Source organism: Lolium rigidum, chromosome 7 (assembly GCF_022539505.1).
Source record: "Lolium rigidum isolate FL_2022 chromosome 7, APGP_CSIRO_Lrig_0.1, whole genome shotgun sequence".
NCBI classification, from domain to species: domain Eukaryota; kingdom Viridiplantae; phylum Streptophyta; class Magnoliopsida; order Poales; family Poaceae; genus Lolium; species Lolium rigidum.
In genome coordinates, this window is record NC_061514.1 from 250483841 (window position 1) to 250497669 (window position 13829).

The 13829-nt window shown below is 45.6% G+C and overlaps 2 protein-coding genes and 1 non-coding gene across 3 annotated transcripts; 1 reads left to right on the top strand and 2 right to left on the bottom strand.

The window, feature by feature from the left end:
- The first annotated feature begins 6178 nt into the window (after nt 1-6178).
- Nucleotides 6179-8455, top strand: LOC124676782 (glucose-6-phosphate/phosphate translocator 2, chloroplastic-like). The gene is made up of 5 exons (XM_047212812.1): nt 6179-6711; nt 6846-7071; nt 7412-7634; nt 7868-8081; nt 8190-8455. Exons 1-5 carry the CDS (start codon nt 6256-6258, stop codon nt 8199-8201), a joined length of 1131 nt encoding a protein of 376 aa, XP_047068768.1. The 5' UTR covers nt 6179-6255; the 3' UTR covers nt 8202-8455.
- A 1201-nt stretch (nt 8456-9656) lies between these two features.
- LOC124678422 (60S ribosomal protein L36a) lies at nt 9657-11294 on the bottom strand. Its single transcript, XM_047214317.1, has 4 exons — nt 11214-11294; nt 10062-10241; nt 9809-9883; nt 9657-9727 (listed from the first exon to the last, which is right to left on the bottom strand). The coding sequence occupies exons 1-4, from the start codon at nt 11214-11216 to the stop codon at nt 9668-9670; spliced, it is 318 nt and encodes a 105-aa protein (XP_047070273.1). The 5' UTR covers nt 11217-11294; the 3' UTR covers nt 9657-9667.
- LOC124679909 lies at nt 10385-10456 on the bottom strand. Its single transcript, XR_006995328.1, has one exon. It is a non-coding gene; the product is annotated as a small nucleolar RNA R66 (small nucleolar RNA).
- Nucleotides 11295-13829: the final 2535 nt, after the last annotated feature.

A 13829-nucleotide genomic window follows, 5' to 3' on the forward strand; every position in this document is an offset into this window, starting at 1 on the left:
AGGTTGTCAAAAGTTTCTTTGAGATCCTCGATCGGCGTTGCCCCCTTTTTTGACGTTATGACGACATCATCGATGTATACTTGCACGTTTTTCCCGATCCGTGTTGCTAAACACTTCGCATCATCCTCTCGATATGTTGCTCCCGCATTTTTTAGACCGAAGGGCATTGTCTTGTAGCAAAACACGCCGTAAGGTGTAATAAACGCTGTTTTGGCTTCATCATCTTTTTTTAATCTGATCTGGTTATAACCGGAGTATGCATCCAAAAAGGAAAGACGTTCACAACCTGCCGTGGAGTCGATGATTTGATCGATCCTTGGGAGGGGAAAGTGATCCTTAGGGCAATGTTTGTTGAGACACGTAAAGTCGACGCACATGCGAAGGACTCGTCGTGTTTTTCTTCGGCACCATCACCGGGTTAGCTACCCATGTGGCTTCTGTAGATATCTCTCTTATAAAACCAGCTTCCTCTAGTCGATTTATTTCTGAAAGCATGGCTTTGCGGTTTGGTTCCGAAAAACGCCGCAAAGGTTGTCTGATTGGTTTCGCTGTTGGATCCAGATTTAGGTGGTGCTCGGCAAGTTCCCTGGGTACTCCTGGCATGTCAGCTGGACACCATGCGAAGATTTTCCAGTTCTCACGGAGGAACTCGACGAGCGCGCTTTCCTATGCGATATCCATGTTGTTTGCAATGGATGTCGTCTTTTTTGGATCCGTCGGGTGAATCCGCACCTCCTTAGAATTTTTCTCTCGTGTTGAAAGTTGATTCTTTGTTTGGCCTTCCAACGTCCGGCGATACGTCGTAATCGGTCATGCTTTTCGACGCCAAGTATTCAGCTTGCATCCCGAATGTTTCGATAACCGATGGAAATCTTTGTCGCACTTATCGGCTAAGGCGAAACTCCCTTTGACCGTGATTGGTCCCTTGGGTCCAGAGCAATCTCCATAACGAGTATGTATAGTGTGGTACTGCCATAAATCTAGCATATGCTGGTCGTCCCAACAAAGCGTGGTACTTGTGATGGAAAATCCACGACTTCAAACTCCAGCTTCTCGATTCTATAATTCTCTCGGGTCCCAAACTGGACATCGAGATTGATTTTTCCCAATGGATAGCTTGGTTTTTCCGGTGTGATGCCGTGGAACCTTGTGTCTCGTTGGTTTCAAGTTTGCTAAGGATATGTTCATCTTCCTCAATGTATCTGCATACATAAGGTTTAAGCTGCTGCCACCATCTATGAATACTCGAGAAACGTCAAATCCTGCGATAACCGCCGGCGGAATAAGTGCTTGACTGCCCTGGTCGAGGAACTTGCTGCGGATGATCTCGCTATTGTGAAGCCGATATCTTGTCCCGACCAATTAAGGTACTCAACTCGTTGGTGGAGGCATTTTCTCTCGCCATAAACACCTGTCGTGAGATTACTTTTTGAGCTCTATTGGACGGCCTTCCCTTCGAATCATCGACACCGCTCCGTTGGAGTTAGAATCAACATAGGGTGGTGGTGCGAGTGCTGCCGCTATTCTGAGCTGGTGTCGATTGTCCTCTTTAATCGCGGGAGGTGGCGGTAGATGAACTTCGCTCCTAGGCTCCCGAGGGTTTCTCTGTGCTGCTCGAGCGTGAGCATTTTCTCGCGTATCCGAACATTGCTCGAAAATTTCGACAGTCTTTCTGCAGGTGCCCTGACTGTCTTTTCCCGTTGTTGTCGAGGAAGAAGTGCATCTGGCACGGTCCGTTCAGCATTTCTTCGGGGGACACAAAAGGTCTTGGAAACCTCGGCCCACTATTTTGTCTGTTGCGGGAGTCATCCCTATTATCGCTTCGCTGCTCATTGCTTCTCTGATAATCATCTCTGTTGTTTCCTCCTGCGCTGGCTCGGAATCCAGCCGAAATTTGCCCTGGAGCGTCGTAGTTCGCAGTACTCGTCGAGGAAATCGTCGCCTCGATTGATAATTTCGACCACGGTCCTCCTCCGGCGACCTGTGTCGTTTATTGTGGACAGCGTCTTCTCCGTCCGCCCATCTATTTGCTATCTCCATTAACGCGGATACTCGTTTTTGGATTGGTTCTTCCCAAGTCCTCGACAAAATCCCCACGCCTAATTCCCGCGACAAACGCATCTATTGCTCTCTCGTCAGATATATTTTCTGCCGAGTTTTTTATGATGTTCCACCTTTGGATATATTTTCTCATTGACTCATCTGGCTTTTGTCGACACGCCCTCAGCTCTTCTAACGACGCAGGTTTTTTGCATGTGGACCTGAAGTTCTTGACGAATACGTCCTCGAAACTTTCCCGAGCTGTCGATGGATCCCGGCGGAAGTTTTTGATCCAAGATCGTGCGGCACCACTTAAGTGCACCTGAATACTTTGCATGGCTGTTGCTCTAGTTCCTCCAGTTAGCTTCACCGTCTCGAGGTAATCAATTAGCCAGTCCTCTGGATCTTGCAAGCCGTCGAATTTTTTGAAGTGATCGGGCAACTTAAATCCCGACGGAACTCGAGTTTTTCGTACTCTCCTTGTGAAGCACGGTAAACCGCACATATCCTCGTCATTAAGCTCCGGGGACTGCCGATGATCCCTTCTGCTTTGCCTCGCTCTATCGACCCTTGCTTGTGCTCCTGTATCTCTTGCTCCGCTTGGTCCTTCAGGAACTGCTGCCGTTGCTGCCGCAGGTCGTGGACTATTTTGCCGTGCCGCTCCTTCGGGAGGCGTTGCTACGAACGCTGTCCCCATAGCTCCAACCCCTGCTAGCGCCATATTGTATAATGTTTCCCTTGGATCTCCTGGGGGTGGCCTGGATGCGAGGATGTAAGCTTGTGTCGCCATATACCCAGCTTCTGGTGTCTTAGGGATAATATTTCCTCTTGTATCTATCGACATAAAAGACATGTCGAGGTTTTGAACCAAATACTCTCTTCTACGCTTCGGGTATGTGTTGTAACCTTGATCTTCCTCCGTTCCGAGCCTCCCCGTGGCTATCACCCGAAACTCTAGATTGTCCACTTAAATCTGCCCTTCTCTCCGCTGGATGCGTAGCTGCCTCCTTTCTCCTGTTCAACTCAGTCTGTCCGTTTTCTATTTCTCGGGCGGTTCGTGCGAGCCTATATTGATAAGCTTGCGGTTCTTGAGCTGTAGCTGTTGTCGTCATTGGCTCCGAACCATCTAGGGCTTTTGCCGCTCTATCCCAGAGCTGCTCTGTGGAAGTTGAACTCTGACGCGTGGTGTGGGCCCGACATATTTAGTGCCCATACCTCTCCTTAGATCTGAGGGATCGACAAAAGGATTACCCAACTCGTCGAAAGCCTCCGATGTTTCCTCTTGATTTTCGATAGCATAAATCTGATGATATTTGGTACTCAGATCTATGTTGGGTTTGGTGACATCATTGTTGAGATTGATGAAGACCTTGCCCATCGTGATGGATTTGTCGATGAGGTCGTAGTCGTCGACATCGCTTGAGCCATCGCTTATATATGAGTCCGCAGATGACTCAAACGATGTGTCGCCGAAGATCTTGGCGAGTCTCTCTCTTGTTCGATGCCGACGTAACGTGTTGCCGAAGTTTCTTCTTCTGACTCAGTTGACGATGCATAGCTTGAAAAATCAGAATCGATCGCCGATGATCCCGACGAAATCGGAATTTCGACACGATACGATCCTTCCTTCTCGACGCGAAAGTGGAACCTTCCGAACGTCATCTCCAAGGGCTCCGCCAGATACGCATATGCATCCAAACGGGAGGGTGGGTGAGGAACAAAATCGACGAGACCAGACGAGCGATCCGTTTACCTCGATCCATAGCGTTGCTTCCGGTTGATGATGTCGAAGATCTTGAACGTGCCATCGAGATCGGATCCTTACGCCTCTAATTCCCACGGACGGCGCCAATTGACAAGGGATTAACTTATCAATGCCTATGGATTGTAGGCTAGGGTTTAGTTAGAAGTAGAGGGCAAGTAGATCTCGAAGGTTTCAGCCGAAAAGTACTCGACGAATATGAAAACTAGGGTTTGCGGACAATGATTCGATGATCTCCTCGTCCCTCGACTCCCCTTTATATAAGAGGTGGAGCCGAGGGTTTCGTTTTGTACAAGTTACGTAGTCCGGGACGGTTTCTAACTCATCCCGCCAGATTACAAATAACACTTCCTACTACAACTCTATCTTTTCCTTAAATACATCTTGGGCTCCCGAATCTTCTTATTCTTCGGATAGTGGGCCTTCAATAAACTCCGGGTACTATATTCGGCAGGCCCATTTGGGATGCCTATGTCAGCCGGTGTCAGCTCGGTGGCGGAGCAACTCAACGGCGTGCTCCAGATGCGGTGCAGAGCTACGAGGACCTGATTGCTTTTTCCAATTTTCTTTTAGGGTCTTCTTTGTAAAAGCTCGGACCTTATCCAAAATTCCCCTGATCTGTAGGGGCTTTTGTACAATTTGTAACCACCGCTTCTTTATTCAATGCAGCTTCTAGGGTCTTCGGACCCTATCCCTGTTCAAAAAAAAGAGATTATTATACCAGCATTTTTGTTCTAAAGGAGGGAGACTACTAACTCACGGTAGTAGAAAATCCTAACATTAGAACATAAATATTACTCCCTCCGTTCTAAAATCATTCATACAAACTTTTGTACTTCCTCACCATTTATTTGTGTACTCTGAGCATAGCTAACAATGAGATGAGATTCAGACATATAAATATGGGCGCACTACTAGGAAACTGCATATTTGTGGCACACTTTTTTTGAATTTGGTGGCGCATAATCCATGTGCCACAGAAGTCACGCCACTAAGTTTTATTTATGTGGCGCATAACTACGATATGCTCCACAGAATTCTCAAAAAATCCAAAAATTCAGAAAAAATTAAAAAAATCAGGAAAAACTAAATATTTGAATTTTTTGAACATCTAGTAACACTTAGAACATATCTTAAATCATATAGAAATAACAACTTCCTGCTAGGTCACCCATCCCCAAACTCCACCTAAGCACGCTTAACTTTTGAGTTTTATTTGATTGAGCTAGCCTTGTACCACTAAAGTTCTTATTGATATTAATATCATATCAACCCTCTTAAGGCTTGTTTGTGTATATGTGTGTGTAGTTTATGTGTGGTATGTATATATATATATATGTGTGTTCAGGTGTGTCTTAAAATTTCTCAAAAAATCAAAAAAAATTCAAAATTTAAAAAAATACAAATTTTTAAAATTTCATAAAAATCAATTTTTTAAAAAAATAAAAAAAATTACAAATTTCATAAAACTCCGAGAAAATACAAATTTCAAAAAATTAAAAGAATTACAAATTTTTAGAAAACTTCAAAGAAACTAAATTTTTTCCAAAAAACAAAGCAATCCTTAAGTTAAAAAAATACACATTTCTGTGTCGCATATGGTTTGCATGCGCCACATAATTTCAACAATTATGTAGAGCATTTTTTTATGCGTCACAGAAATATTTTTATGGAGCACGCATTTTTAAATGCGTCACATAATGCAATCGTGCCTATAAGGGTTTTCCTATTAGTGGTGGTGTGGATGATTTGAACACAATGGCATGCTAATGTCAGGTCTTCAATTACCAGATGCCCAATCCTATCATATTCGTTGTGACAAACCTCTTTTTCATTTACATGAATCTCAATGTTTTGATCAGGTTGTTTTTGGTGTCCAATGAGAAGTCTTCTAAGAAATAATAAAACAAATACTTCCTCGAGTCTGTTTTAAATGACTCAAATTTTTAGTATAACTTTGTACTAATCTGAGTCAATTAAAAATGATCGAACGGAGTATTATAGTTCAGTTCAGAAGAGCAAATATCCTTGGTTAAATTATACTTTCGGAAAAAATTCCATTACAAAACTAACAGATCCAACAGATAACATTGTCACATTATTAAAGTTTTTCACGGGTAAAGTATAACCTCTGTAGAATATATTGAAGAAAGATAATAGAGCGTTAAAATACGGGAATATACCCAAAATATTCTAGGGACATAGAGCAAGAAGATAGGAGTACATATACAAAATATATTATTCATGAAAAAAGGAGAGAAAAACCTGTGGTGAAAAGATCCGAGGATGAACTGGCCAAACCGCCTCCCTTCTCCTTCGCGCTCTCACTATAAATACCTTCTTCCTCATCTCCCATCTACAATCACACACCACAAAGGCGCAGAACCGCAGCAGGCGCATACCACAACACCCCAGACAAACCCCACCAAATCCCGCAACTCCGCACGGCCAAAATGCTGGCCGCCGCCGCCTCCGTAAGGCTCTCCCCGGCGTCCACCACCAAGCTGACCTTCAAGCCCATCCACCTCCCTCCCCTCCCCAACGCCGGCCTCCGCCCCCTCTCCCTCTCCGCGCGGCCCCTGTACCACCAGGAGCCGTTCCTGGCGGCGTCCCGTGACGACCGCGCCGCGTCCATGGCGCCCCCTGCCGCCACCGCGGACGGCGCACGGCCGGTGGAGACGGCGGAGACCGCGAGGAGCGCCAAGATTGGGGTCTATTTCGCCACGTGGTGGGCGCTGAACGTGATCTTCAACATCTACAACAAGAAGGTGCTCAACGCGTTCCCGTACCCGTGGCTCACGTCGACGCTCTCCCTGGCCGCCGGCTCCGCCATCATGCTCGCGTCCTGGGCCACCAGGATCGCCGAGGCGCCCCAGACGGACCTCGATTTCTGGAAGGCCCTGTCTCCGGTGAGCAATCCGCCTGGACCTTTTCTTTTTCCAAGAAACAATCCTGCACACATTGCCATGCATGCATGGTTCGTCGGCGCGGCTCTGTTCTTGAGATCTGTGCTGATGCGTGTCTTGGGAATTTCTTTTGTCAGGTGGCGATTGCGCACACAATCGGGCACGTGGCGGCGACGGTGAGCATGGCCAAGGTGGCCGTGTCCTTCACGCACATCATCAAGAGCGGGGAGCCGGCGTTCAGCGTGCTCGTCTCCAGGTTCTTCCTCGGCGAGCACTTCCCTGCGTCCGTGTACTTCTCCCTCCTTCCGATCATCGGTGGATGCGCTCTCGCCGCCGTCACCGAGCTCAATTTCAACATGACTGGTGAGCAATCTGCAGAATACCATTTTCTGAATCTTACCTCCAGCAGATTTAGATACATGAGAAACATCATGACTTGATATTTTCAATAGTTCTGACTTCTGAACAACATAACTGTCGACCAATCCTGAGGTCCATAATTTAGCACGTCTTCTACCAAAACCTGATCTATCTTTGATGTCAAAACTGGACAGCCTTGTACTTCCTGGATACGATTTCTGTGCCACTGAATAAAGTTGGTGATTTAATCATGGATATATTTGACACGTGATAGCCACAATTGGAAGGTTTGACAGGCACTCTGATCGACCTGCTGCTAATGCTGATACCAAACCCTCTGCAGGATTCATGGGGGCAATGATCTCGAACCTCGCGTTCGTGTTCCGGAACATATTCTCCAAGAAGGGGATGAAGGGCAAGTCTGTGAGCGGTATGAACTACTACGCCTGCCTCTCCATGCTCTCCCTGGTGATCCTCCTCCCTTTCGCCTTCGCCATGGAGGGCCCCAAGGTGTGGGCTGCAGGCTGGCAGAATGCAGTCGCCGAGATCGGTCCCAACTTCGTCTGGTAAGTTCGATCACGTGCATCCTCCTTGTCCAATTCACTGTCACAAGTTCACAACCACCATGTCATGCTATTCAGGCTTAGCAATTCCAAATGTACTGAACTTGGAATCAAACAGTATAGCATTCATACTTGAGAAATGTCACAAGTTCAATTACACAACACAAGGACTATGATGCTTTCTGTGACTATTCACTCAGTTCATGTGTCTAAGTGTATTCCTCTATGGCTTTTAGGTGGGTGGCTGCACAGAGCGTGTTCTACCACCTGTACAACCAGGTGTCCTACATGTCTCTTGACGAGATCTCGCCACTGACATTCAGCGTCGGCAACACAATGAAGCGTATCTCCGTCATTGTTGCCTCCATCATCATCTTTCACACGCCGGTGCAGCCTATCAACGCGCTCGGAGCGGCCATCGCCATCCTCGGAACCTTCATCTACTCCCAGGTGACCCATCCCACACGTTTCATTTGCCTCACCATACATGCGTGAGAAATGAGGTAGCCAATTCAGTATTCACCACTGAAAGTTAACCAAAAATCTTCGGTATTGCAGGCAAAACAGTAATGGGAAGTCGGGAACGGTATCTCTTTTCGCCGCGAGTCGGCTCGGCATTGGAACATGACATGTTGTTGAGCATATCTAATTAAGAACCCCTTGTAATATATATTAGGAATCGGTTTTTTTGGTTTTCTTCTCTTTGTAGGATTATTAGCTGCCAATGTCTCTGAATTCTTCGTTTGTTGTTCTATGACCGTGACTCTGATGATGTAGAGAGGTGAATGAGTCCATCTAAATAAAAGTTGTCAGGAAATTTTGCTCGCCCCGTTGCACGGTTTGCCCCCGATCTCTCCTACGTGGTCCTAAACACAACTCGTGGTTCAGAATGCATTGGGCGTTGCTCTTTTGCCCCCAGATTGTTTTCTTGCTGGCGATGGATACAGGGCATGGCTGCTTCGTGCAATTTGCGAGCCAGGATCTCTGAGATGGGTGTTGCATTTGGCGCATAGCTCGTTTGCTGCGTGTTGCCCCATGTTTCCTTGGCCTTTCGTTTGGGAGTATCTGCTCGGTCCCCGGCTTGTTTTGCTGCCTGTTGACAAGTGCTGGCGTTTGGGCGCGGCATATACCTGCAGTAGCATATATTCTTGGTTTAGAGGTTCACCCTTTCCAGGGCTCAAAGGGGCATTGAATTTGAGTTTGAGTCTCAGATTCAGATGTTTCTTTCGGTGCTTTGTAGGAAGATCACTGAGACTGAGATGGCGTTCGATTGTTTGACGTTGGCTAGATGCTACGGATTGAACCTTTATAAACTATCGAAAGGGCGCACAGGCACAGGTGATGTACACGTACTTTTGTTTCCCGTTGTAGTAGTGCTAAGCTTATACAGGCACATCAGTACTGGTTTTTTTTCTTCTTTCTGACAGAGCAGTACGAGCTTAAGAGTAGATTGTTTGTAACGTTGGCAATGGATTCTACATTGCAGTGATGCATTAGGCATTCGAGTTCACACAAGTGGGTTTAAAAAAGTAAACAACAGAATGTTGGCAAAATAGGGTCTAGTGATCGACCATAGAAACAAACTTCTCTACCTGGCCTACAAGAATGTCAGCACAGACCTCAGTTATCTTGATTCTCTTGTGGCTTGAGTAGAGATCGTTTCAGACCTTAACTGCCAACAATATGTGAATGTTCCAGCAATCCTAACAGCTATCTTGCATGTCCAAGAAATTCGAACAGTTATAAAGCTCAGGTTACCATGTGACTCAAACATACAGTGCAAGCGATCATGCAGGCAAACTACCACTAATGAGGAGCCACGGGACATCAGATCTAATGAACAAGCCTGAGATTAGAACAAGTCATTATGCACATTCAAAGAGGATTCAAGCTACAAAACTTCATTCAGCCAAAATTAATCGAATACGAGACACACAAGTTTCGATACGTGACAAGGTCTGTTATAATTTAACTTCTGACATCAAAAGCTTAAGACATGTTGTTGAACACCACAACTACAGATACGTGAAAGCTATTTAGAAGAGAGATGTCCCCTTGCCCTTCTTATCTCCACCGATCTCAAAGTGCTTGCACCTCTGCAAAGAGGAAAAAGAAAGACTGAGCAAGCACAACAGACACAACGAAGACATGTTCAGTTTAAGAGAAAAGGAACTAACCTTGATGGCGCGCTGGGAGTAGTGCTTGCAGCTCTGGCACTGCAGCTTCAGCACAATCTTCTTAGTGGTTTTTGCCTGAAGAAGGTCACCAAATTAGCACATCATACAGCTGCCTCTTATCTTCATAAGATGTTTACATTGGAAAGGCACATCATAAGGAGAGGCACTGAGATGATAGGCCACTCAGAGAAATCCTACACTATATGTTGTGCTGGCAGGTCAATAGAGAATCACAACGACTATGTTGCAGTACCTTCTTGTGGAAAACAGGCTTGGTCTGACCACCATATCCCGACTGCTTCCTGTCATAACGACGCTTTCCTTGGGCAGAGAGGCTGTCTTTTCCCTTCTTGTACTGAGTGACTTTGTGAAGGGTGTGCTTCTTGCATTCCTTGTTCTTGCAGTAGGTCTTCCTGGTCTTCGGAACGTTCACCTATACAACATTTGACACATTAGACTCATGCTATATGGTTTGCAGTGAACTGGATAGCAGGTTCAGATGACAATGTCTATGAACAAATTCAGCAAATGTTCCCAAAAACGTAGACAAAAATCATTGGCGCAAACTCCAGTCGAGTCCTCTGAAACATGCTTATAATTGGCATCATAAGGATAATAAGGTCTCAAAGATTTCATGCCATCATAGGACCCCATAATTAAAATCTCTAACTATCAAACAATTGAAACATAAGTTACATAACAAAGAGATGTCACTCCGCAAGAAAGAATATTGCCTAATGATTCAGGAAAATAGTAAAAGTCTATTTAAGAACAGCGAAGTACCACCAGAAAGGATTGCACATAAAACAGAGCATAGTTCGAATGTCAAAATGGAAAAGCAAAACACTGAAGACTGCACAATTTGGTCGGCCACACTGGGTTCTAGATGTATCAGGTAATCTCGAGAATTCTGCTGCCACAAGATGATACATTTAAAGTTGCATGAATACAAACTATTGTCAATCTAAGAATAGACACTGAAACCTAATTAGATGGCCACGAGGTGCTATCCGTACCATCTCTACCAGACTAGTATAAACCCCAACAACAGTTCACAAATCTAAGGCACATTTCATACATACAGTAGTAACTAGTAAGTATCCTAAAGCGGAACAAATACCAACATACTGTGGCCAAGAACTAGTAGTATATAGTTCACAGATCTGGTACTAGGAACAGAGTAAACCCTAAAATTGACGAAGAACTAGTAGTACAAAACTAGAATCAACTCTGAGAATGCAAGTACTCGACATGAACTACTCAGATGGCCCGAAATCTAGCAGCTACGAATCAACGAACAGACCACCACGGGAAACCCACTGTCTCAAGCAAAGGAGGGAAAACAACATGGATAGGCAAGATTAGGACAAGAATTTCGAGCGATGGAGAGGGAGGAAGAGCATACCATTTTGGCGGCAGGGGAATAGGGCTCCGGCGTGCTTCCCTATCTGATGGATGAGTTGAGGCCTAGGGTTTTCTAGTCGCCTGCCCGTCGGTTCTTTGATGGGCCTCGAGGCCTTTATGAATAGTCGATCGTCCATTTCATCATGGGCTATATATTTTCTATTTGTTAAGAAAATTGTAAAATGCGTTTGGTTCCTAAAAACACCGTGGGCGTGGGGTGCAGATAAAAGTATTTCAGTTAAAGTGAAAAAACATTCAACAAATCCCGATTTTTCAGAATAAAATATTATTCAAAGAGTCGGCTATTATTCAGCGAAAAGTTGTAATGGCACATGAGCTTCAGTGATCCTGCCAGGTGGAGAGACTCTCAGCCGTTGGTTCTGGCAATCTGTCCATCTACCTGTCTGTATCTTCTGCTGTACTGCCTGAATTTCAGTAGTGTATATAGGGATGTACATGAGCTTCGTCGTTGTATTCCCTGCCATGCTCATTTAATGCACACCACCTGCAGTGTCACTGTGCCGACACTTATCCCTTGAGCTGTGTCCAAATTTTCAACAAGCAAACATGCTCGCCAAACCAACTTCCCACATCCTTTTGCCTTTGCCTCGTCGGAATATTGACTTAGGGGAGGCGGATGTGTGGCGGCAGTGCGTGCCCTCCTGCTCCTAGCTCGGGTACTGCGCGATGATGCCAATGAGCTCATCGTCATCGACAAGACGCGACCGTGAAGGAAATCCGCGTCTTGATGGTTGTCAAGAATGACGTACAGTGGCCGCTCTGGCCCCCACATCAGGGTGTATGGCCGATCACCACCGTACATGAACCTCAGGAGACTGCTGCCAACCGGAGAAGATGCTGGTCTGGAATGGTTCCGATGATTCGAACCACTCTCGTCTGACCAGGATAGCCCCCCATGGAGGTTGGGCTGGTAGTTGGCGTGGTATGCGGCCATGGGAGTGCTAAGCGCGCTAGACTGGAGGTAGGGGAAGGAGAGGCAAGCGAGGGAGAAAGCAAATGGTGCTGCTGCCTATCCTGGTCAGAGCCCAAGGGCTCACTTCATTGGATGGAGACAATGCTGATGGGGCGTGAGATGTCCTGGAAGGGTCACTGACTTTACTTGTTGCTCCAGTCTATAAGGTTTACAGTGTGAAAACGAACTAAAATTCTTGACTTCTATATTTTCACGATTAGCTTTTCATATATTAGTTAACAGTATAATGGAACCACCTAGGAGACACCACAGCGTTTTGACGCTCTAATGGGCTAGCCTACCGTTACGGGCTGCTGACGTCCCAGATCATTATTTGGTCAAACCGAAGTCCATTCTTTCCATCGCGGCCTACCCGACGTAAAAGGGCTTCTACTCCTGAAACCGACCTAGGCCTCTTGCCATTAATCGGGCCGAGAGACAGCCCAATTCATGTTGTACGGGAGCCCTGGTCTTGTGCCTTTGCCTCTTTCTTTTGCGCCCAGTCTGGTTCTGGAGGCGACGCTCCCGGTTGTTACGGCACTCCCGTTCATTAGGCTTCGTCTGTTAATCACCAAGGCGAGGTTCCTGTAACGGACAATTGATTGCCTCGCGGTGCGTAGTGTTATTGGTTTGGCTGGAATTCGCTTTCGCTCGATTAATTCTGGTGCGACGAGCGGGAGCGCCCGTCGGCTCGCCCCTTCAGATCCTGCGATCCCCGGTATAAATATTTACCGTTCTGTGCCATTTCCTCTCCTATCTTCTTCCTTATGATTCATTCGGTTCCTTTGGTCGGATTATTGCTTCACATGGATTGGCTTTCTTTCTAGATCAAGTTGATCTTCCTTGACCTTACAAATTGACTTCTGTAGTGTTTGGAGGACTGATTCATACCACATACCTGGGATTGCGGAAGTTTCTCGCGTGTGATTACACTGCTGGTGCAGACCACCTCCCCGACGCCACACTCTGGGTCAATGTTTGTCCAGCCCCTGGTCCTGTTCCAAAGATCGATCATCCTCTCTAAGTCCCTTCAACTCCAGTTTCCTGTCCGAACTCACATGATCAATATTCTCTCATTTAATTGGTAACTTGTCCACCAGGTGCTACAAAAGGTAGAGTAGATGGAGTAATTTGCTTGTTCTAATTTGTGCCCATATGCTGCCGATTTCTGACTCTAGATGTGTTACAAATAATAAAATATCTCCTTTGTTTGTTGCAGGATAGAAATCATATGATGCAAGTAGATACGGCACTGGAATAATCGAAGCTGCACTTTTATGAGAAAGTACAAATACATATTTGAAGATCTGATGATTTAATCGTGAGTGTATAATAGGTTATTGGGCTTTTGTTCCTAGCTCAGGATATACAATGTGTTTTAGTTTATGCACAGTTAGTGTTTGATGAAACATATCCAAAGGGCTGAAGAACTACGAGAGTTCATTTCAGGTCTGTTACTTTCCTTCTCCTAGCTTTCAACATCTTACAAGGTTTTTTCTTGTTAACATGCTCTTGCTTTATTAAATCATCCATGACAGCAAAAACACAAGAGGGTTCCCAGTTTGATGCTCAGCATTAAGAGTTATGATAGCAAGATGACCAATGAGCTAATGTAAGTTATCTTTGAATAATTCTTTTGTCTTT